The sequence below is a fragment of the Saxophila tyrrhenica genome (assembly GCF_035928015.1).
Source record: "Saxophila tyrrhenica strain CCFEE 5935 chromosome Unknown scaffold_7, whole genome shotgun sequence".
Lineage (NCBI taxonomy): Eukaryota > Fungi > Ascomycota > Dothideomycetes > Mycosphaerellales > Extremaceae > Saxophila > Saxophila tyrrhenica.
This window is the reverse complement of record NW_027041739.1, coordinates 949401-970665: the sequence shown is the minus strand read 5'-3', so window position 1 is coordinate 970665 and position 21265 is coordinate 949401. Positions and strand designations below refer to the sequence as shown.

Genomic DNA, 21265 nt, shown 5'->3' with positions numbered 1-21265 from the left:
ATCGTCGACCTGAACACCACGGTCACAACCTGATGCTACGCCGGCCGCAGCACGTATGGCGGGCAAAGCCATGCCAACCATCGGCCAAACTGGGGCTTCGACAAGGGCCCCAGTCGCGGCAGCAGTCCACGTCCAGTCGCAATGACGCTACGACACCATCTCCCAACTCAGCGAGCCATGGAACCATCACGACGAGTTCGCCGCAGTCGACGACAATCGACCATCTTCTGGCGGAGCTTCGTAATGCCAGGAGCCAAGCACGAGAAGGAAGTGGCAAAGATGGACCCTCGTTGCTGGCGCTCTTCCTCACGCCGGCGTTCGCCAGACATGCCTTGGACGCGGATCTGCCTCTGCGCGCATTTCAAGAGTTGCGAGGGAGTAGGCAACATGACAAAGAGCTGAGAACGGTAACGGCGGTGGTCGATCGTGTACCAGATCTCAACTTTGTGGGTAATGGAGGAAATCCGGGAGCAGAGGGGATGGCGTACATCTACATGTCCTGTCTGAATGCTGACGAGGAGCCCTTGCTCTCCTCTCACCGCCTCCAAAGTCAAGACACTGCCTCTTCGAAACAACTGACTCAATCGGTACCCGGGACTGTGTCTTTCCGTGTTAGTCCCGAGCTCAAATCACGACCACAGACAGTCGACCTTCAAATGCCGCTTGCGCAAACGATCTTCTCCACTGGCAAAATTTCGACCATGACTTCGGCGCTCTATGTACCTGATGGGGGCCACGGAAACACCCTTGTCCTATCCAGTCAGCCTTCTCTGCTCGATGCGCAACTACTACCATTGCCATTTACCTCTTCTGCAAATATTCTACGGCCGCAATTCCCCTTCAAAGCTCTCACACGACCTAGAACGGTACACAACTGTATGGGCAACATCGTGCGTACCCTATCCTCCACGCTCACCGATTTCGACGAACCATCCGCTACACCCACGCATGGGCCATCGCAACCAGCATCGACGGAATTGGAGACTGCCGTCAAGAACTTCTTTGATGAGCACAGTCTCCCTCCTAAGCCCGTCCAAGTCTGGGCTCTTATTTTGCCATCCGATCTTGCCGCTCGCAGCGCCCCTGATGACCCGTTTGCCCGCTCAAGCCCGCTGTGGAAGAAGCAACGGATATTGTCCCCTGGACCTGTACACCCAAAGGACCTTCAGCAGGGTCTGATGAGACTGTTGATGCTTTACGGCGCACGGCTCTGCCGAGTTCTCAGCGGTGGTGGTGGTTGGGGCAAGAAAGCCGGGCTGCTGAGTCTCGATCCGGATGTGGACTTCTCCGGTAATACGAACATGTCCAATAGTGAGCCTGACTTCACCACCCCGGCCAAGGACTCCGAGCTGGAATACGAGAAGAATTCTGCGCTTGGCGAGATCGTGAAGGAGGGTGAAAGCATCATGTTCTTCATCGGTCCGCCATCGTCGGCTTACATCGAGGACTCCGACGAACAGCGAAAGTACGACAGCTTGCTGGCCACTCCTTCGCTATCGAGCAGTGCGTCGCAACGGGCTCGAAGCACCATCCTCGGTTCCTTGCCTTCTTCCGTGGATGCCATGCCGACACCGGCTGGTGGTCCCGCGGACTCTGCCGCTGCACCCGAGATTCATCACTTCGACGACGTCTTTGGCGCACTGTCTGAAGGAGGCTTAGCTGCCACCATCGACACACCTTCTAATTCTAGAACGCCGGCAATGGTCACTCAGACCAAGATAGATGTACCGTTTTCAACACTGATATTTGCTTCCGGTACTTTCACTAAGCAGCCAATGCGGTTCAAAGACTCCCATGGTCCAGAAACGCAGGAAGAGGGTAGTGTGTTCAAATCACAGCCCAAGGCGCCGGAGGGGCCCGCTCAGCCAGAACACACCCGATCTGGTCATGTCGTTCGCAAAGTGGCGCCACCTCGATTCGTCACACATAAAATGGGAGTCAAACAACAGAACCAACATCTCTACAACGGGGATGGACCCTTTTATAACCAGAGGTCTTTCTCGACATCCAGTCGCTATCTTGGAGATGCCAAGCAGAGTCAATCACCTGGCAACGAAACCTCGTCAAAGAAGTGACTGCATGGTCGGCAGGCCGAGCAGGTATTCCAGAGCGCGGCACGTCTTTCTGGGCGGAAGAGTGTGCGCAACAAACTTCCGAGCAATCCCAACTGGGACTTCACAATCTCAAAGGAGCTAGTAGTGCGGTTTGCCGAACAGCATCAGAGACTCCGCAGTGCTCTTGCGCATTTGTGCAACCCGTCGCATGGACTGATTGACAACGCGGATGATCTACGGCCGAGGTACGACGTTCTTGCTGCGAAGAGAGCCCGGGACCTACAGAAGACGACTCTGGGGCGAAATCAGTGGTGGCGCACGACGGCGAAATTTCTAGAGTCGCTAGAGGCTTCTAAGGTTGGGGTGGTGACAGCAGATGGAAGCCTAGTGATACGTCTGCGAGAATTGGTCCCGACTGCGACTGCGGAGGAACTGTCGGCGAAGGAAGGTTCGAGCCATGTATCGCCATCACCGGCTTCGCGCCCTGCACGAGATTGGAAGACGCAAAGGAAGTTGAACAAGATCTTGGCTTCGGATCAGACTCCAGCACCACCGGCGCCGCCTACTACACCCGGGCGGAGCACGCAAAAGAAGTTGAGCAAGATCTTGACTTCAGACCAGAAGACTCCAGCACCGCCCTCTCACGGGGTGCCACCACAATCTCCTGTGCCAATTCGCTACGAAGAAATGATTGTGGTAAGGCACGTCGATCCCGAACAGGGCGCAACAGACCGACGACGCCCTCTTGTAAGGCCGCAGCGTCACACTCAAAATCTCACTAGAGTTCGCACTATGCCTAGCTCACTGCGAGTGAGATACTTCGACCAGCCCGAAGAGCCGGACAATCCAGCGGTTCCAGATCCGCGCAGTGCACCGCAGATCACGACGGATCCAGCGCGAACAAGGGATTTGCGCAGGACAGAACAGGAGAAGCTTAAGAGCGAGCTCTGGGAGATTTTTCAGGACGAGATGCGGGAGGCTAGCAGATCTGGCGATGGAGAAGAATGAGATATACGGCCTTCTGTGAGGCAGATGCTGAAGGAGTTTACAGACCGTTTACTTGAGGTTCTCAGCGAGCGGATCTGCGACCTGAGCGATTCGATGTAGATCATGCACAGTGTAACTCAATAGTCCAAAGAGCCGTCACCTTGCACGTGACAGCCGTCCACACTCAGCACTCTTCGGCCTGTCGGCATGGTGAAACTTGCCGCGGCTATCAGAGCTTCTGCCCAAACTCTTACGACCATGGCGCGACAAACAACTGCGCAGATGACAATGGCTGGTCTGAGTAGACCATTGCTTCGTAGTATTCGCTCTCTATCTTGGGATTGATCGATCGCACTTCCCGTGGAGGCTGTTGCTCCGTAGAGACCGATGCCGCAGAAGTCATTGTGGACGAAAGACAACAAAACTTACAGGCTGTTTGGGACGACACTCAAGATGCCATCTCCTAACGCAGGTAGCAAGGGTCCTCTGGTACTGTTGTTCGATATTGGGGGTGTCTGCGTAAGTTACATCGATCGTACTGCGTCTCCACCCGACCAACATTGATCACCACCCGGCAGGTTGTCTCACCCTTCCAAGCAATCCTCGACTACGAAAAGGCCAATGGTATACCTCTCGGCTTCGTCAACTGGACGATCTCCCAAACGAACCCGAACGGCGCATGGCAACGGCTAGAGCGCGGTGAGCTCCTAACCGACAAGCAGTTCTTCGAGGAATGGAAGCAAGACCTGAAAGATGAGAAGAGATGGCGCACATACTACGCCAAATACGTCGCCGAGCAGCGGAAGCAGCAAGGAGGTGTCGAGCCCGGAGTGGCCGACTACGGTGTACCTCCATTGCCTGAAATCGACACCGAGTGGCTGCATGTCGAGATGATGCGGATAGCACGCCAGCTGGATCCGTACATGGGCCCGGCGTTGAAGAAGCTGAGACAGCACGCCGACCAGAGTGATGGCAAACTGGTGCTAGGCGCTCTGAGCAACACGAGCATCTTCCCACCCGGCCACCCGCTCTACGATGCTTCCTCCAAAGACGGCAAAGCGAGCAAAGGGCTGGAAGGCATTTTCGATGTCTTCGTATCAAGCGCTCACGTAGGGATGCGGAAGCCGGCGCCGGATATTTATCAGTATGCCATAACGCGATTGCATGAGTTTGTCAAGACGCAGCGGGCGACGCAGAACGTGAGGGCGGAGAATATTGTGTTTGTGGATGATATTGGCACGAACCTTAAGACGGCGAAATCGCTTGGTATGCGGACGATCAAGGTCAACCTTGGGAGGGCGGATCTTGCTGTCAAGGAGTTGGAGAAGATTACTGGGTTGGATTTGAGCGGTGATAAGGCGAGGTTATGATATTGGATGTCTCATGATACATTAGATGTAAATATGCGATAGACGCTTCTAAAATTTGAGCCATTCTACGATCACCAGTTCGGAACAGTTCAAAATCGGTTCCCATCATAGGAACGTGTAGCTCGTGAGATCTGGAAAAGAGAAGCTGTTCGATTGCATGTGATCATCGACTTCAGTTCAGCCAGTCTCCCTCACACATTTGCCTCGGACGCCTCTGCACATCATATAGCAATACGACTTTGGCATTTCATGGACGATATGAACGGGCATACTAACGGCGTCACCAATGGAGATACCAACGGCACCAACGGAGAGGAGACAATCTGCCTTCCATCAGCGCGACCGTACAAGATCAATGACTTCTGCACCATCCAACCGCCACTGACCCGCAAAGGCATTGGACCTGGACTCATCTTGCTACTTCCTAACGACATCGATCTGAGTACGAGTGACAAGACTCTCGATCCTCCACCGCTTCAGAAGTGGGCTGAAGAGGGCTATGCTGTTGCTCAGATCCAACTTGCAAACGATGTCTCTGAATCCAACTGGAAGGAAAACTCGTACCTCGACAGCGCCGTCACCGCACTGAAGGATCTGGACACATGCGAGTCTACTGAGAGACTTGGTCTTATATGTATGTCTACCTCTAGGTACTTTGGAGTCGTGGAACATAGCTGATCAACTTCAGCGTACAATATTGCCTCTAATCCAGCGATGATCAGTGCAATCGACGAACGAGATGACATTGCTGCCCTCTCAAACTACGGCTCACAGAGAATACCCAGCGTGAAGCCGCAGCTCTGGCACTTCACAGGAACAGCCTCGGCCCTTGCCAAACCTCCCGGTGACAACGTCAAGGTCTTTGAATATCCAGACTCAGCACCCTACTTCCCGATCCCAGCACACGACAACTTCCGTAGTGCACCCGCAGCCGTCTCTCACACACGTTCCCTCACCTTCTTGAAGCCACTCACTGGCGGGCCGTACTTTGACTTAGAAGCCATCTGGGACGAGCACACCAAATTTGAGTTCGGCGAGCGAGCGGTAGAGAAGACCATGGGCACGATGGTGCAGGAGCCTTATGTGAACCACGTACCGACTATTACTGGAGGTATCGGACGGGCGAGCTTGACGCAATTTTATCGACATCACTTTGTGTTCAATAACCCTGCAGATACGGCATTGGAGCTGGTCAGTAGGACGGTGGGGATCGATCGGGTGATTGACGAGTTTGTGTTTAGCTTTACTCATGATAAGGAGATTGACTGGATGTAAGTTCAACTTTTGCTTTGGGATAAAAGCAGCTGCTGATATCAAACAGTCTACCTGGTGTTCCTCCCACAGGCAAATACGTCGAGATCCCCTTCACCGGCGTGATCAACATCCGAGGCGACAGGTTGTATCATGAGCATATCGGCTGGGACCAGGCGACGCTCCTGCGGCAGCTGGGTTTGATGCCTGAGTATCTGCCTTTCCCGTATGCGTTGCCAGATGGGCGAACGCCGGCTGCCGGGAAGCGATTCGAGTATAAGGTGCCGACAGCTGGTATCGAGACGGCGAAGAAGCTTGTTGATGAGAGGTCTGTGGAGTCGAATGCCATGTTCGACTTTGGAATCCGGGAAGTCGATTTCTGAAGGATTGCCGAACTGCGGCTGCAGATAGATCCCTTGTAGTTGACCCACACTCAGGTTCCTGACGTCCCGAAGTCCGGGTCTTGCGCATGTCGGAAGGCCAATGGCGGGTCTCTCTTCCGTTTAGGAGCTCAGAGTCACCCGGGAGCTCTCACTTGATACTCCTCACCAACGGCCTCAAATCCCCACCCTCCACCCATTCCTCCCCCTCCACACCACCACCTTGACCCCACCCGTCCCCCACCTCCCCCAGAATCTTCGCCGGCTTCCCACCAACGACCGTACCAGCCGGCACAGTCATGCCGGGCGGCACGACGGTGTTCGGAAGAATCTTGCTGCCCTCCTTTACGATGCACAGTGGGGAGAGGACAGCATTCTCACCAATATAGACGTGCGATGAAATTGACGCGGACGAGATGTGCGCGTTTGGACCAATGAAGACGTTGTCCCCGATGCGCATGGGGATGAAGGTCATTTGGCCTTTGTGGACGCGCATGGGGGGGCGGATCACGGCGTTGGTTGAGACTACGGTTGCTCTGTAGGGATATTAGCGATGAGCAGGAGGTTCCTTGGAGAGAAGGTCTGCTAACCTGCCAATGCTAACAGCAGTCGTGTTCGGTTTCTCCTTTTCGCCCGCTGCTGCTGGCTCTGGTTTGCGGCAGAGGTCGCCTCGAAGATGAACGCCGGCCATCAGGACGGTTTTGCCGCCGAGCATGATATTCTGTTTGCCCTCGATGAAAGCGCGTCGGGAGATCTTATTGCCGGTGTCCTGCAAGTTTGTCAGTATGGGTGCCCTTGGGGGTGGACGTCTTGTTAATTGACCGTCTCAATGTACTCCGTCTTCACCGAGCGGCGAGTGGTTGGTTGTGGGCGAGACATGGTGGGCCGTGACACCAACTCGCAGTCAGCAATTGATGTCAAATCTTCTCCAGTCCCATGGAGTAAGAAGATGACTCAGTGTTCGTTTTCTGAAGAGTGTTCAAGTTCATGTTCATGTTGTTGCGGTTGATGAAGTGGCGCTCCTGTGGCTTCAACTTGTGGCACCCTCCAGCACTTCGAACCGCACTCGATCGTCTGACATCCTCACTTCCATGTATATTCTTTTGACACTGCATATGCTGACCTGGTGATCTTGCGCTCTTGGTATCATGGCATCCGGCGTCCCAGTACGCGGCCTATGCATTGCTCCAGCCGCTCTCCTCGATCCTTGAGAAATTAAGATGTTGCCTAGAATGATCAACATATAGTCTCCTTTGAAAGATACAGGATTTACCTATCTACGGCTGTTTCCTTGGAGGAAGAGACTCGGACAGTCTATCGTAGCAGAGATACGAGGCTTTTGCGGACTGCGTATTATATACCATGGACGCAGACCTTGAGAAGTCTGCCCAGTCCAGCACTACATCCGGCCATAACCGTCTCCATACCTCGAAGAAAAGACCATTGGACACCACAAAATGGATGGCGTCCATAGACGACGAGACTCTACTGTCCAACCTGACCATCCCCGGCACCCACGACTCCGCCGCCTACACCAAAACCTGGGCCCCCTTCGTGCAAACCCAAACCCTCCCCATCCGCGCCCAACTACGCTCCGGAATCCGCTACTTCGACCTGCGCTGCACGCTCCGCAACAACGTCCTCGAAATGTGCCACGGGATCCGCTACCTCAACCTCACCCTCGCCTCCGTCTTGCAGACCATATACACTTTCCTCTCCAACCACCCGAGCGAAGCGTTGGTCGTGCAGATCAAACAGGACCGCCGCTCCCAGAACTCTAGCGTCTCATTCGCAGAAGCCGTCATAGAGCTCTTAACACATCAATCGTCCCACTGGCGGACCGCAAATACCCCAACCATTCTGGGCGAACTACGCGGCAGGATTCAACTATTTCGTCGGTTCAACATCACTGAACCCGGAGCCGCATACGGCATCGACGTGACGGAATGGCAAGATAACCCCACCCGGCCCTTCACAATCTACACCTCTCACAGCACCCGTCTGACGATCCAAGACCACTACAGCTTCCCCTCTGGCGCCACTCTCCCAGACCTCATCCGGAAAAAGGGCGGTGCGATCTCTGAGCTGTTAACGATGGCATCCAAGGATCCGGATCCATGGCATTGGTACGTCAATTTCACGAGCGCGTACGAGTTGAGTCTGCGATATCAGATTCCGCCGAGGCCGATTGCCGCCGGCGGTTGGTGGGGGTTTCGATGGGAGGAGGGGGTTAATGTAAGGCTGAGGGGTTGGTTGGAGCAGAAGAGGAGGGGGAGGTTTGGGATTGTGGCTATGGATTTCCCGGAGGTGGACGGCGGTGAGTTGGTGGAGGCGTTGGTGAAGACCAATTTCAGGCGGGATGAGAGGCTGGATAGGGAGAGGATGCGTTGGCTTGTCATGGGTGTGGTCGTGCTACTCTACGTCTTTTGGATCCTTTGGCGAGGTTTTGGATGGTGGATGAGTGGTGGCCCGCGTGCTGCGTCTGGAGTGGACAGAGATGGGCTAGATGCGCCTGTACAGAGCTCTGTAGCTGTAGATTTTGTAAGCTGACGCAGGGAGAAGCATTTCACGTCGATGAAAGAACCACAATGAAACTTGGAAGAGATGCGGTCCAGGGAAGGGCATTGGGTTTGGACTGTTTTTGGTTGTCGTTGGCTGTCTCAGAGCATTGCTGCCTGCGCTCTATATCTCGATCGTCTCCAAGCTGTTCAGTTCATGCGCGTTGTCCAGCCACGTTCGATCGTCCGTTCGTCTTAGATCATGAGTCTCTCGACCTTGTCCTTAAGCGCACGAATCTGTCCCATCAAATCGCTTGCCTCGTTCGTCGTGATGCTGCAAGAGATCACGGCCCTGCTCACACCGCACGCGCGACCCAGCGCCATCTTCGACGGGACGTAGACCTGTTGGCGCATAACTGTTAGCATATCCTCGAGCAGCTACTCCTCTTCACTGCGCGCAACCCCAGTAGCCCGCCTTCTTCTCCGCCCCCTCCCTCGTCCTTTGCGCAGCATGGGTAGTACTCACATAAGGTGTGTTTTTATCCTCACACAACAACGGCAAATGCAGCAGAATGGCCAACGGCGTCGTGTCCGCCGCCAGAATCACAATCTCGCTGATCCCGCGATTCAGCGTCTTGGTGGCCTCGTTGGCGCCCTTCTTCAGCTGCTTGTAGTGCGAGGCTTGCTGGACCAGGTCGAGGATCTCTTGCGCGAGCGCTTGGTCGGCTACGGGCCAGGCGGCGGATTCGGCGGACATGGTTGCGGTAGTGGTGGTGGGTGGAAGGGGTCGTTGTAGGATAAGGCTCGCCCGGGTGGTGGTGGGAGGGTTCACTGCCTTGTGTTGGTTGGAGGAAGAGAGAAGGGTGTGCGACTGCCAGGTGAACTTTGAAGAATAATTCTAGCGGCGGATGGGGTCGACGCGGGCCGAAGCGTGAGGCTAGGCTGGATTGGGAGGAGCACGGAGACGATGTGCCAGCTTTGCTCGAAGACCTCCATCACCACCACCCGCCTCTTGTCGCACCAAATCCATCACCTCCTTCGACTTCACCCGCCCCCCGAGCAGACCAGACTTCAAAGAATCCATCAAGTCGATCAGACGACGTAACACACCGCCACAATGCCTTCCGATCTCTGGTGAGTGGCCCCAGGGGAGTTGCTTTTGCCGCAGCAGAAACACTTCATAGCACATTTCCATCGTGGCTGCGTGGTATCAACGGGATACAGAAGAGGCATGCTAACGTTCTGCTCAATACAGCCCCGTGTATGCCGTAAGTCCACCTGCGACCCTCGCAACGACCTGCCCACACGCCAATGCGCAACCCCCCCTATGTCTAAGAGCTCTGTTCCGAGTAGACGGGAGGGGGAGAGGCATCAAAGCCATTGATAAGGGTCTACACAAAGGACAACAAGACTGATGATATATGCAACAGCCGTTCTTCGGAGCGATGGGCTGCACCAGCGCCATCGTCTTCACCTGCTTCGGTGCCGCCTACGGTACTGCGAAGGCCGGCGTGGGTATCTCCGCCATGGGTGTCTTAAGACCTGATCTCATCGTCAAGAGTACGTGCTGCAATCAAAATCGTACCATGAACACGATGCTGCAACGCCAAGACAAAGCAGGCACATGCGATGAAGCTGACACCATCTACTACAGACATCATTCCAGTCATTATGGCTGGTATCATTGCCATCTACGGTCTCGTCGTCTCGGTCCTGATCTCCAACAACCTGGCACAAGAAGTCTCGCTCTTCGCCGGCTTCATCCAGCTTGGCGCTGGTCTCTCTGTCGGTCTCGCCGGTCTTGCTGCTGGCTTCGCCATCGGAATTGTCGGTGATGCTGGTGTCCGCGGTACCGCGCAACAGCCAAGGTTGTTCGTCGGAATGATTCTGATTCTCATTTTCGCCGAAGTGCTTGGTACGTTCGGAAAACTTGCAGGATTGGAGCATATACAGGCACTGGAAAACAGGGCAGCTTGCTAATGAAATTGAAACAGGTCTCTACGGTCTCATTGTTGCTCTGCTCATGAACTCGAGAGCAAGCGACTCCCAGTGCTAAACCTGTCGAATCCGAAACGCGCAGACAACTACAAAACGCCAACGCGCACATGAGGAAGGATGCACAGACGACACGAGAGGAGAGGAAAGGAGATGCAGTGGAAGATGGAGAGGTTGCGGAGAGAAAGAAGGTGCATACATTGGAAGCGGAGTGCTCTAGCAGCGCTTTCCTTCGCGTCGTGTAGTTGTATATTGCAGCCGGCGTTTTGGGCAGAGACGTAGAGGATGTATGTATGTGGGTACCGTTGCTTTTGCGTTGCGTAAGTGTCTTTCTTCCGCTTTCACGTGATGATCATCAGGTGGTGGTGTTTCCTCGTCCAGTCCCGCGACCAACACGACCTCCACGTTGTTTGTTCAAGGAACGGATAGGCTTATATTTACTTCATTGTTTTCCAGCAATCTCACACTCCGAAGATGTCTTGCTGGTGTGGTCATGGATCCGCAAGCTCGAAGCGGCAAGCCAGACCGACAGCGGGGAGGAGGAACGGGGGGCAAGCTCGCTGCAACGGAAGACCCCACCACCACCTCACTTTACATCACTCCTTTGAGCAAAACTTCACTTGCCGAAGAGAGCTCTCAAGAACATACATCTGACTTCTCCTCACTCTCTCAACCTCTTCCAATTCTGACTCCACTTCATTGAACCACAAGACTTGCTTTTGGTTCCAACGCAAGCACCTGAAAATTAAAGAAACCCCACCAAACCAATTCAAAGGAAACCGCAACAATGTCTGACACAGCAGGCAAGCCGATCACCTGCAAAGCCGCCGTGGCCTGGGAGGCCGGCAAGGACCTGGTCATTGAGGATGTCGAGGTCGGGGTCCCGCAAGCTGGCGAGGTGCGGATAAAGATCGACTACACTGGTGTCTGCCACACAGACGCGTACATGCTTTCTGGTAAAGACCCGGAGGGCGCTTTCCCGGTGATTGCGGGACATGAGGGTGCGGGCATCGTGGAGAGTGTGGGAGAGGGTGTGACGAGTGTGGCGGTTGGGGATACTGTTGTTGCGCTTTAGTGGGTTTGATCTCATTTTCCTAAGCATGAGAAGATGCGAGGGATGAATTGGACGTGAGGGACAGCTAGCTGACAAGACACCCACAGCACACCCGAGTGCAAGGAGTGCAAGTTCTGCAAGTCCGGCAAGACCAACCTCTGTGGCAAGATCCGCGCCACCCAAGGCAAAGGCGTCATGCCAGACGGCACCTCGCGCTTCAAGTGCAAGGGCAAGGACCTCTTGCACTTCATGGGCACCAGCACCTTCTCCCAGTACACCGTTGTCGCCGACATCTCCTGCGTCAAAGTCACCGACAAGGCTCCCACGGACCGCACCTGCTTGCTAGGCTGCGGTATCACGACCGGCTACGGCGCGGCAGTCATCTCGGCCGGCAATGGCGGCATCGAGGAGGGCGCTACTGTGGCCGTCTTCGGTGCTGGGTGTGTTGGCTTGAGCGTCATCCAGGGCGCGGTAGCGAGGAAGGCGAGCAAGATCATTGTAGTGGATGTTAATGATTCGAAGAAGGAGTGGAGCTTCAAGTTTGGCGCGACGGACTTTGTCAACCCAACGTCCAAAACGGATGTCAAGGAGGGCGAGACGATCCAGAGCAAACTGGTGGAGATGACGGATGGTGGACTCGATTACACTTTCGACTGCACCGGTAATGTGAACGTCATGCGCTCAGCGCTCGAGGCGTGTCACAAGGGCTGGGGCGAGAGCATCATCATTGGTGTCGCGGCTGCTGGGCAGGAGATCAGCACACGTCGTAAGCTCCCTCAATCCCTCCTCTTGCTCTATTTCATGCTGACACGGCCATTTATCTAGCATTCCAACTCGTCACGGGCCGCAGGTGGAAGGGCTGCGCTTTCGGCGGTGTCAAGGGCCGCACGCAGATGGGCGGACTCGTCGACGACTACATGAACGGCAAGCTCAAGGTCGACGAGTTCATCACGCATCGTCAGAACTTGGGTGGGATCAACCAGGCTTTCCATGATATGCATGATGGAGACTGCATCCGGTGTGTGGTGGATATGAAGAAGGTGTAAGGAGATACGATGGGGTCAGGATGGGATGTAGGCGAGTCGTGGTGGGAGTACAAAAGGCGGGGGCCCATGTGAAAGCTCCAGCATGTTCAGGAGTACGAGTGAATGCTGAGGTACGTCACAGGCCACGAAAAAATCAACGGAATAGGTATAGCGCTGTGAATGCTGTGAGTGCGCAACCAGAAAGCACGTTTTATTCACTTGTTGAATCTCATCGTTGGGCATGGTCAGCAGCGACGTAAGGTTTGGGAGCATGACCTATATTTCTTCACCCGAGCAATCTATACACCACCACCTTTCCCTGCAACAACCTCTTCGCGACTTCTTCATGTCGGCGGCGCCCTTCAGTCTTTCCACACCAACTTGCGCCGCTGCTGCCACGTTCTTCGGCGTCTAGCTGTTCACCTCTCTTTCTTAAGAACACCACAGACAACTTCACCACCCTCAAAATCCTCTGCAACTCGGCGAGACAACATCAGAAAACACGAGATGGAGAATGCGGGAATGGATTTGCAGACAAGCACTGCCGCTGTCACTGCCTCTGGCGCACAACAATCGGACATGGACGATCCACCTTTCAAGGCATCGAACGAATCCGATGCCATCGAAGACTACGCTGGCCGCACGCCGCCCAGCCTCGAAGGAATGCTGGCCGCTTGCGGTATACATGAGCTGTACCCGGATAACGAGAAGGTTCACGTACAACCTCCGTGGCCACAATCCATTTCTCGATCAGGATCCTGAGGATGGGAAGATCCGCTGGGATCCATCGGGTCCTGCTAGCTTGTGGTATGCCGAGAGCACTCTACACGCTCTCGAAGGCATGGTCGCAGACTACGATCGCTTCATGATCAGCTGCAGCAGCGATGTCGATCTAGCTCGCGTCGAGGTAAGTTGCAATCTTCTCATATCGACCCGACTTAGCTGACGTCCTCAGACCCCATCCACCTTCAACCTGCTCGGCCTGCCTGCTGAAATCCGCAACCTCATCTACAAGTACACCCTCGTAGTGGAAGAGCCAGTAGAGTTCAGTACCGGCTACTGCCATCCAGACAAGATGCGTCTCTGTGACTACGCCGAGCCAAGATGGTGTTGCTGCGAAATCTGCGGAGACGGGTTTTGGCAAGACGGCGTGAAGTACCACGGCTGCGATATGTACAAGAAGACCCTAAGGAAGCCATCCCACGTCAAGCACGTCCGCTTCTTGCGAACCTGCAAGCATATCAAAAAGGAGGCGAGTTACATTTACTACGGTCAGCCGTTTCGATTCACTGGGACGAACGGCTGGCTCGCCCTTCACAGCTTCCTCATCCACATCGGTCCCGAGAGCCGTATGGACCTGAGAGATATCTTCAGCGAGCATCCCTTCGCCTGCGACTCGGACACCCCATGCGGTGGTCGTCACGAGCACGCCTATGATCGCCACCTCGCGTCTCTCGGCTTCGCGAACAACTTCCCAGACTCCTACTTCACCCAAAACTGGTCATGTGGGAGCTGGTGGAGCGACGTCAAATGGGAATCCTCCCCCAACGCAGCGTTTCTTCTCGCAGAGATCCCAAAGCTCCGCTCCTTGTGTTTCGTGTACCCGCGCCCCGAGTACCGTAACGATGCGTATGGCGGGATTAGTGAGACGTGGGATATGGTGGCGGAGCATCCGGTGCATCAGTATCTTGCGGCGATCGAAGGGTTGGAGCTGAGTTTGCAGAGGTCGGTGCACTGGGGCAGGTCCGGTGTTTCTGTGCAGGAGGAGCAGTTTAGTATTGGGGTGGTAGATATGGGGTGGAAGATCGTCCAGGAGCAGGAGCCGGAGGAGGTGGTATCCGAGACCGAGGAAGAGTCTGAGGATGGCAATGCTGGAGAGGACGATGCCGAGCAGGACGACGCTGAAGCGATCTGAGCAGAAGCCAGGAACAGCGGCTTGCTTTGCTTTGAAGAACTGGGCGTTACGAACCGTAGAAAGCACCAACTGATGGTTTGCGGACATTTATACACATCTGTAAGTTCACACGCTGGTTCTGAGGCAGAGCGCGAGTGGCTGATAGAGTTACGTCGCAAGTTCACAGCAGAAACTCGAAACAGGCATAGCGTGGTGAATGCTGAGCGCATGTGCGTCCCACGTCCGACGTGGCAACGAGCTTTTCGTCCCGGCAGCCACTTACTTAACGTCACCTTCTCTTCGCATTCGTATGCTGCGCGGCGTCTCGCGAACCATCTACTGGCGCTGCGCATCTAGGATACCACCCTCGAAGCGTTCGGCACAGACAGTCATGATAGCAGCTCCGGCCCACAACGAACCAACTTTTCACCTCTTGCACGCCGCAACACTAACACGAGCTGTCTGCGACTATGAGGGTCTTCACTTCTCGCACTTCTGACATTACTAGAAGGTCTGCAGCAGGTGCCGATCGCACACCCAACACCCTAGAAGCCATGAAGAGTCAGCATGGCGGAGTGTTCGCTGCGCAACACGTGAAGAACAAGACCGATAACAACACCAAGGAACGCGGTATAGTCGATGCCAGAAGTTACTCGACCACTGGAGCGCCAAAGATTCGACAATACCTTGATCGAGCTCGTGACAAAGATGACGACCGCATTGTGTCTTGGGATCCACTGGCTTACTCAACATGGTACGCTGGAAGCACGCCGGGGTCCCTCGAACGCATGATCGCGAATTACGATCGCTGGTTGGTCTCTCAGCGGTTCAAAGATGAGCGATATCAAGGTATGATGCCGTTAATCTTTCTGCTGCATTGCTTTGCTGACCTCATCAGCCTCCCACCACATTCAACATTCTTGCACTACCCAGCGAGTTGCGCAACAGAATCTACGAGCTCGCTCTTGTAGCCGAAGAGCCCATCGAGTTCAACACGGGCAAGTGCACTGAGCCCGCCGGAGAGTATTGCTATTACAAGAAGTCATAGGCGTGTATTTGCTGCGAATGCAACGTTGGTGAAGGATGGTGGGAAGACTGGTTCAGATACTTTGGCCATCGTTCTCTTGATACATTCATTCAGGTCCCTTGCCATGTCAAGCACGTTCGACTCCTCCGCGTATGCAAACAGATTCAGCAGGAGTAATCATACATCTACTACGGCCAACCCTTCAAGTTTACCGGAACAATCGGCTGGCTCGCCCTGCTTAGCTTCCTGGTACAGATCGGTCCAGAGAATTGCAAGCACGTCCGGGACGTCTTCAGCGAACATCCATTCAGCGAGTCACACTACTGGGACAGTGCGTACCTCCATAAGTACAACGACGAACACTTCCAGGACGACCATCTCAGACCTCTCGGCCTCGGTAAGTACATCGAAGACTCAACTTACTTCAAGTCCCTGGGCATTGATGCAGTATGTGACTTGCTCGACGAGTCCAAGTCCCCAAACCACGAGCTGTTCCTCACAGAGGCTCCGAAGCTTCGTCACCTACGTTTCAGCTACCCTCGGCTTAACGGAAGCGGCTTTTTCGCGGACGACTGGCGTGGGGTTGTTCGTAATTCGATGCACAAATTTTTCGTCACGAGGGAGGGGCCAGAGTTGAGCATGGTCATGCCAGCAGGTTAAATGGACGAGGCTATCTCGGCCGACGAGATAGAGTTTCGCACGAACGTGCTGGATCTCGGCTGGAAGATCGTCGAGGAGAAGTTGCCGGAGGAGCAAGAAGAGTATGAAAGTGAGGAGGAAACGACAGAAGATGAAACGGATCAAGAAGAATCAGCCGAGGATGAAGCAACGGAGGTGGAGACAGCTGTGGAGGAAGTGAGTGACGAGGCATCACCGGATGAGGAAGGTGCTGTCGAGGAGAAGCCGCTTAAGGAGACAGCAGAGTGCGAGACCGAAGAAGAAGCAATCGAGGAGGATTCAGATGGAGAGGAAGATGTGATCGAGTTGTGGTGAGGACTTCAGTGGTTCTAGAGGGTGAATAGATTGGCTGTATGACGATTCGAGCGAGCAGGCCAGCAAGCAAGATCAATACCATGGAGCTTGAAGCGGGTAAGGGACTATGAAGCGAGAGGCCGGGGTGGCCTGGGTTGTGCGGAAAGCCAACAGCGAGACTCAGCATTGCTTCCAGTAGACTAAGTCTCATCGAATACTCAACTGTGCCACTTGATGCTCTGTATTCCTTCGACTTCCTCTACACAGGCCGGCCCTGTCGTACTCTTGCAAGTGTTGTGCGTAGCTCGCTGATCTTCGCAGCCTGCAAAAGCACTCGGCAGCCGCTGCAGCTCTTGTGGCCCTCTCCTTGCCAGTACACCTAAGACGTGTATGGCGCAATGCAACAATGAGATGCTCAAGCAAGTGCCTGCATTGTAGCTCATTCCTTCGGCAACAGCCCTCTCAAGCTCAAATCGTAGACCACATCCTCAACGTCCTTGACCCGGTACTTGATGCCATCGCTGCGCTTCCGTAGAGTGTCGTTCTTCAGGTTCAGGATCTGGAAGCCAGCGTGAACGTCTTTGATAAAGCGACTTATCTCCAGCGGTCGGCGGTAGTCTCCCAGGGTGACGGAGTTGCGGGCGAGGCGTGCCTGTACAGAAGTCAGCAGGCTGGCGAGGAGTAGAGTGTGGCATCCTCCGAGACCGGCAAGCCGTCTTCGAATGCAGATATCATGACGAGCTTCTTCTTTGAAATCAAAAAGCGACAGAGATCTTACCAGTTCTTCAATAAGCGAGACAAGAGCGAGCAGGTACTCTTCGATAGTCAGGTGAAAGGCATCGCGATCCTTGAGGTTGACAGGAACTGCGAACAATAAGAGTTAGCTTAAGATCGCTATGTATCAGACAGCACTCTCACCAGCCATGATCTCCCCAACCTGCTCGATCTTAAACAGCGGATCGTTGGTCTGGCCCTTGCCGAGACCGCCCAGGTAGCCACAGAGCAGGATCGAGAAGCACTGTCATAAGTCAGCTCAACCTCCACCATGATATGGCGATAGAAGCCATACCGCATCCTGCATCTGCCGACTCCAAGCATAGTTGAACTTGTAGTAAGGATACTTCGATGCCACTTCAGAGAGCTGGCCAATGGCTTTAACCTCCTGCTGGATATTGGCTTCGGCTGCTTGAATCACTGGTTGCACTTTAAACGGTCAGTACCTGGCCAACGTGTCGAGGTGTCCGTACGCTTACGTTCGCTTGATGGTGTGGAGTGTGAACGGGAGAGGATGGACTGAGTTGTACGGTCGTGCTTCTCGATCGATTGGACAATGTCGCGGAGTTGCTATTGCTGGGTTAGCATACGTATAGATGGGTTTGCTTGAATAACCCACGTCTTTGACAGCAGTGTCCTCATCGATCTTGCGTTGCAAGTCTTCGAAGATGCCCGTCTGCGTCATGTTGGCTCTGTTTGTCTCCATGGCGGCAAGTCAAGGGCCGGTAGGCTGGCCGAGGGCTGAGCTACAGCTGTATACCACCAATGAGGGAGGGAACGTGCATGGGTATACAACAGAAGTACGCCTCCTACGACCGCCTATCAAGGTGTCGAGAATGATTATAGAGTGAAGTGTTTCTCGTCCCCAAAGATGGATGCAGTCAATGCACTGAACGCGGAGCGGAGAAACTGTTCGGAGAAGCCAGAAAGTCGACGTCACGTCGATGGCCTCATCCTTATCTGGAGGGCATTGAGTCGCGACGCTTGTTTGGGAGAGCGGTATGCTGTAGATTGTCACATTTTCGCTGTATGTATGCACCTCTGGAGTTGTGGAAACCGATACATACCTGGTATAACCTGTACCGCCTTCCGCCATACCATCACACCGCCATGCAGTCGAGTGCATACGGGTACTGAGCAGCATACTACGATACGTGTACATCTGGATAGGACAGCAACAATCGCACAGTCGACATAGCGAGAGCAAAGTCTCCGCCCAAGGGCTGCAAAATGTACACATCTATGGCTCTCCTCCGCACCCTCCTTACCCTGCTCCTCTCCCTAACCCACGCCCACGCCACCTCAAAACCCAACATCATCCTCATAATCTCCGACGATCAGGATTTTCACCTCGGCTCCCTGGATCGTATGCCCAACCTCCAATCCAGCATAATCTCCTCCGGCCTCCTGTCAACCGCCCACTACGCGCCGACCTCCCTCTGCTGCCCCGCCCGCGCCACCCTCCTCCGAGGCCAATTAGCGCACAACACAAACATAACACATGGCAAGTCTTCGCACATTTCCAGTTGTACAAGTCGTCAATACTAACGATCGAGCAGTCGGCGGCCCAGGCGGCGGCTACCGCAAATTCCTCAACTCAGGGCAAATGTCCTCTTACCTCCCCCTCTGGCTCTCCTCCGCCGGGTACCGAACAGCTTACCTGGGCAAATTCATGAACGGACTAAACTCCCGCGTCAGCTCCCCAACGGGTTGGGAATGGTCGGATTTCTTAGTCTCGCCCTTTATCTACTCCTTCAACCGCGTGGTGATGCGTCGAGACGGCGGGAAATCAATCGAGTACCGCGGATGGCATCAGACGGACGTGCTGCGGTTGAAGGCGTTGGAGGTGATTGAGGAATGGGGAGGATCGGATAAGCGGCCGTTTTATCTCGAGATTGCGCCGGCGAGTCCGCATGTGAGGCCTGGTGGGTGGCCGACGGTGCCGTTGGAGCGACATATGGGGTATTTTCCGGGCGTGGGGGCGCCGAGGATGCCGAATTGGAATCCGGTGGATGAGTTGCATCAAGGGAAGCCAGGGTGGGTTGGGAAGCTGGAGAGGATGAATGAGAGTGTGGTTGAGATGGTGGATGCGAGCATGCGGGCGCGGTTGCAGGGTTTGCAGGGGGTGGATGAGATTGTGGATGATGTGGTGGAGTTGCTTGAGAAGAAGGGTATCTTGGACAATACCTACAGTATGCGAACTCTTCGTGCCATTTCTCTGGATGGTGTGCTGACGTTTGTGCTGCAGTAATCTATACCACAGACAACGGCTTCCACCTCGGGCAACACAGGGTGACCGGCGGCAAAGGCCTGCCTTACATTTCCGACGTCAACATCCCCTTCGCCATCCGCGGACCAGGCATCCCTAGCAACCGCGTCACCAGCATCCCACAGACCCACGTCGACATCGCGCCCACCCTGCTCGACATCGCCGGACTCCCGCAAGACAAATGGCCAGAGTTCTTCGACGGCCGAAGTCTGCTACCAGAATGGCAAGCCGCAAGCGATGAGGAAGCGCTTTCCAGCGGCGCGGCAGTCCATCGCGAGGTCATGAACGTGGAGTACTGGGGATCGTCAAATGCTCCTGCAGGACCGTACTCCCAGAGGCACCAGGAGAACTCGTACAAGTCGCTGCGTATGATAGCGCAGGGCGGCAAGCAGGGCTGGCTGTTCAATAGGTGGTGCACGTCGAACTTCACGGAGCTGTATGATACGGTTGCTGACCCGTATGAGTTGCATAACCTTGCTATCGACCCGGATGAGGAGACGAAGAAGCTGATGGGAAGGCTGAGTGGGCTATTGCTTGTAACCAAGTCTTGCGGAACGGATACTTGTCGAAGGCCATGGGACGTCCTGGCGGAAGCGTACAGGAATAGTACTGCTCATGACCCAAAGCCAGCCCTGCAGATCTCGTTCGGCTCGAAACTGTTTGCGAGCCTGGATCAAGCAATGCATCCCACCTACGACGACTTCTTCGCCCAGCTTCCCATGCCCGGCTTCCAATTCTGCCTGCCACTCCAGCTCGCGTCGAACGAAGGACCATACTTCCCGCCGGAGTCGGAGGATCTTGGGCGTAAATACCGCCAGAAGTCGATGGTGGAGGAAGACGCGGAGGACCGCTACTACACCACCAACGGCACTTTGACAGTGCAAAGTGATGCCGATGAGTACTTCGGAGACAGCAGCCAGCGACATGCATCTGTGGCGAGTTTATACGCCAGCGCGCGGCAGCTGTCGGAAGAGGAGATGGGTTGGGAGGTTGAGATCGAAGGCTGTGACGAGCCTGATAGCGAGTGCTGGGAACTCTATGAGGACGACTGATGCACCAATCCAACAAGGCTGCCGATCGGTGACAGCGCAGCATCGAAGGTCGCGTTAGCCAGGCCCGATGCGCGGCATGTCGTGGTGCTCGCTGAGGTTGGACAAGTATTTGTTGAGCTCCTCCACGCGCTCCTTGTGCGTCTTGACGCCTTCACGCTTGAGACGCTCGTCGAGCTGTTCCAGATGTCAGTCACATCTCGGCTTCACAAGGAAAACATCACTCACCCGTTTCCGCCGCCTCTCCTCATGTCGTCGCTGAGCCTCCGTCTTGCCGTACTGCTTCGTTTCCGACTCCGTCTCCTTCACGGCCTCGGTGTGCGCTTCATCGCCTTCCTCGTCTGCGAGCGCACGCTGAGTCGCCGAGGTCTCTGCATCATCCTTCTCGACAACAGCCTTCGAACCATCCTCTGCCTCGTCTGTGGCCTTCGGCTTGTCCTTCTTCTTTTTCTTCTTCTTGTCCACGCCGCCCGCTCCCTTGAGTTTCAGCCCGCCGCCGATGGCGTTTGTGTAGTCTGACGACGGCATCTTGTCTTACTTCGCTAGGGAGAATGCAACGATGTTGAGCAAGAACTCGAAGCTGCCTCCAGAGCAGAGTGCGGCACTGGGCTTCCCCTTAGGCAGCGATCTGCAACATCCCCAGATCTCGGATCTCGGCAGGCGCGT

The 21265-nt window shown here is 54.9% G+C and overlaps 14 protein-coding genes across 14 annotated transcripts; 10 read left to right on the top strand and 4 right to left on the bottom strand.

Annotated features, from left to right (window-relative positions):
• Positions 1-32: 32 nt before the first annotated feature.
• Positions 33-3062, top strand: LTR77_005099 (uncharacterized protein; the record flags this gene model as incomplete). The annotated part of the gene is made up of 2 exons (XM_064802348.1): positions 33-2071; positions 2111-3062. The coding sequence occupies 2 exons, from the start codon at positions 33-35 to the stop codon at positions 3060-3062; spliced, it is 2991 nt and encodes a 996-aa protein (XP_064659709.1).
• A 432-nt stretch (positions 3063-3494) lies between these two features.
• Positions 3495-4411, top strand: LTR77_005098 (uncharacterized protein; the record flags this gene model as incomplete). Its single annotated transcript, XM_064802347.1, has 2 exons — positions 3495-3560; positions 3620-4411. 2 exons carry the CDS (start codon positions 3495-3497, stop codon positions 4409-4411), a joined length of 858 nt encoding a protein of 285 aa, XP_064659708.1.
• A 249-nt stretch (positions 4412-4660) lies between these two features.
• LTR77_005097 (uncharacterized protein) lies at positions 4661-6045 on the top strand (the record flags this gene model as incomplete). The annotated part of the gene is made up of 3 exons (XM_064802346.1): positions 4661-5045; positions 5100-5682; positions 5733-6045. The coding sequence occupies 3 exons, from the start codon at positions 4661-4663 to the stop codon at positions 6043-6045; spliced, it is 1281 nt and encodes a 426-aa protein (XP_064659707.1).
• Positions 6046-6193: 148 nt separating this feature from the next.
• Positions 6194-6921, bottom strand: LTR77_005096 (uncharacterized protein; the record flags this gene model as incomplete). Its single annotated transcript, XM_064802345.1, has 3 exons — positions 6194-6578; positions 6633-6811; positions 6865-6921. 3 exons carry the CDS (start codon positions 6919-6921, stop codon positions 6194-6196), a joined length of 621 nt encoding a protein of 206 aa, XP_064659706.1.
• A 483-nt stretch (positions 6922-7404) lies between these two features.
• Positions 7405-8592, top strand: LTR77_005095 (uncharacterized protein; the record flags this gene model as incomplete). The annotated part of the gene is made up of 1 exon (XM_064802344.1): positions 7405-8592. One exon carries the CDS (start codon positions 7405-7407, stop codon positions 8590-8592), a length of 1188 nt encoding a protein of 395 aa, XP_064659705.1.
• A 203-nt stretch (positions 8593-8795) lies between these two features.
• Positions 8796-9297, bottom strand: SNU13 (RNA binding protein snu13; the record flags this gene model as incomplete). The annotated part of the gene is made up of 2 exons (XM_064802343.1): positions 8796-8942; positions 9067-9297. The coding sequence occupies 2 exons, from the start codon at positions 9295-9297 to the stop codon at positions 8796-8798; spliced, it is 378 nt and encodes a 125-aa protein (XP_064659704.1).
• A 360-nt stretch (positions 9298-9657) lies between these two features.
• Positions 9658-10596, top strand: CUP5 (vacuolar ATPase V0 domain subunit c; the record flags this gene model as incomplete). Its single annotated transcript, XM_064802342.1, has 5 exons — positions 9658-9674; positions 9796-9808; positions 9971-10100; positions 10195-10455; positions 10535-10596. The coding sequence occupies 5 exons, from the start codon at positions 9658-9660 to the stop codon at positions 10594-10596; spliced, it is 483 nt and encodes a 160-aa protein (XP_064659703.1).
• Positions 10597-11322: 726 nt separating this feature from the next.
• On the top strand, positions 11323-12635 carry FDH1_2 (formate dehydrogenase (NAD+); the record flags this gene model as incomplete). Its single annotated transcript, XM_064802341.1, has 3 exons — positions 11323-11609; positions 11697-12355; positions 12415-12635. The coding sequence occupies 3 exons, from the start codon at positions 11323-11325 to the stop codon at positions 12633-12635; spliced, it is 1167 nt and encodes a 388-aa protein (XP_064659702.1).
• Positions 12636-13121: 486 nt separating this feature from the next.
• On the top strand, positions 13122-14529 carry LTR77_005091 (uncharacterized protein; the record flags this gene model as incomplete). Its single annotated transcript, XM_064802340.1, has 3 exons — positions 13122-13325; positions 13369-13521; positions 13570-14529. The coding sequence occupies 3 exons, from the start codon at positions 13122-13124 to the stop codon at positions 14527-14529; spliced, it is 1317 nt and encodes a 438-aa protein (XP_064659701.1).
• A 449-nt stretch (positions 14530-14978) lies between these two features.
• On the top strand, positions 14979-15556 carry LTR77_005090 (uncharacterized protein; the record flags this gene model as incomplete). Its single annotated transcript, XM_064802339.1, has 3 exons — positions 14979-15262; positions 15333-15357; positions 15407-15556. The coding sequence occupies 3 exons, from the start codon at positions 14979-14981 to the stop codon at positions 15554-15556; spliced, it is 459 nt and encodes a 152-aa protein (XP_064659700.1).
• Positions 15557-16195: 639 nt separating this feature from the next.
• On the top strand, positions 16196-16528 carry LTR77_005089 (uncharacterized protein; the record flags this gene model as incomplete). The annotated part of the gene is made up of 1 exon (XM_064802338.1): positions 16196-16528. One exon carries the CDS (start codon positions 16196-16198, stop codon positions 16526-16528), a length of 333 nt encoding a protein of 110 aa, XP_064659699.1.
• Positions 16529-16946: 418 nt separating this feature from the next.
• Positions 16947-17987, bottom strand: tsn1 (Translin-1; the record flags this gene model as incomplete). The annotated part of the gene is made up of 6 exons (XM_064802337.1): positions 16947-17159; positions 17286-17371; positions 17426-17525; positions 17577-17710; positions 17761-17851; positions 17901-17987. 6 exons carry the CDS (start codon positions 17985-17987, stop codon positions 16947-16949), a joined length of 711 nt encoding a protein of 236 aa, XP_064659698.1.
• A 795-nt stretch (positions 17988-18782) lies between these two features.
• Positions 18783-20602, top strand: LTR77_005087 (uncharacterized protein; the record flags this gene model as incomplete). The annotated part of the gene is made up of 2 exons (XM_064802336.1): positions 18783-19473; positions 19530-20602. The coding sequence occupies 2 exons, from the start codon at positions 18783-18785 to the stop codon at positions 20600-20602; spliced, it is 1764 nt and encodes a 587-aa protein (XP_064659697.1).
• A 54-nt stretch (positions 20603-20656) lies between these two features.
• LTR77_005086 (uncharacterized protein) lies at positions 20657-21127 on the bottom strand (the record flags this gene model as incomplete). The annotated part of the gene is made up of 2 exons (XM_064802335.1): positions 20657-20776; positions 20828-21127. 2 exons carry the CDS (start codon positions 21125-21127, stop codon positions 20657-20659), a joined length of 420 nt encoding a protein of 139 aa, XP_064659696.1.
• Between the last annotated feature and the right edge of the window lie 138 nt (positions 21128-21265).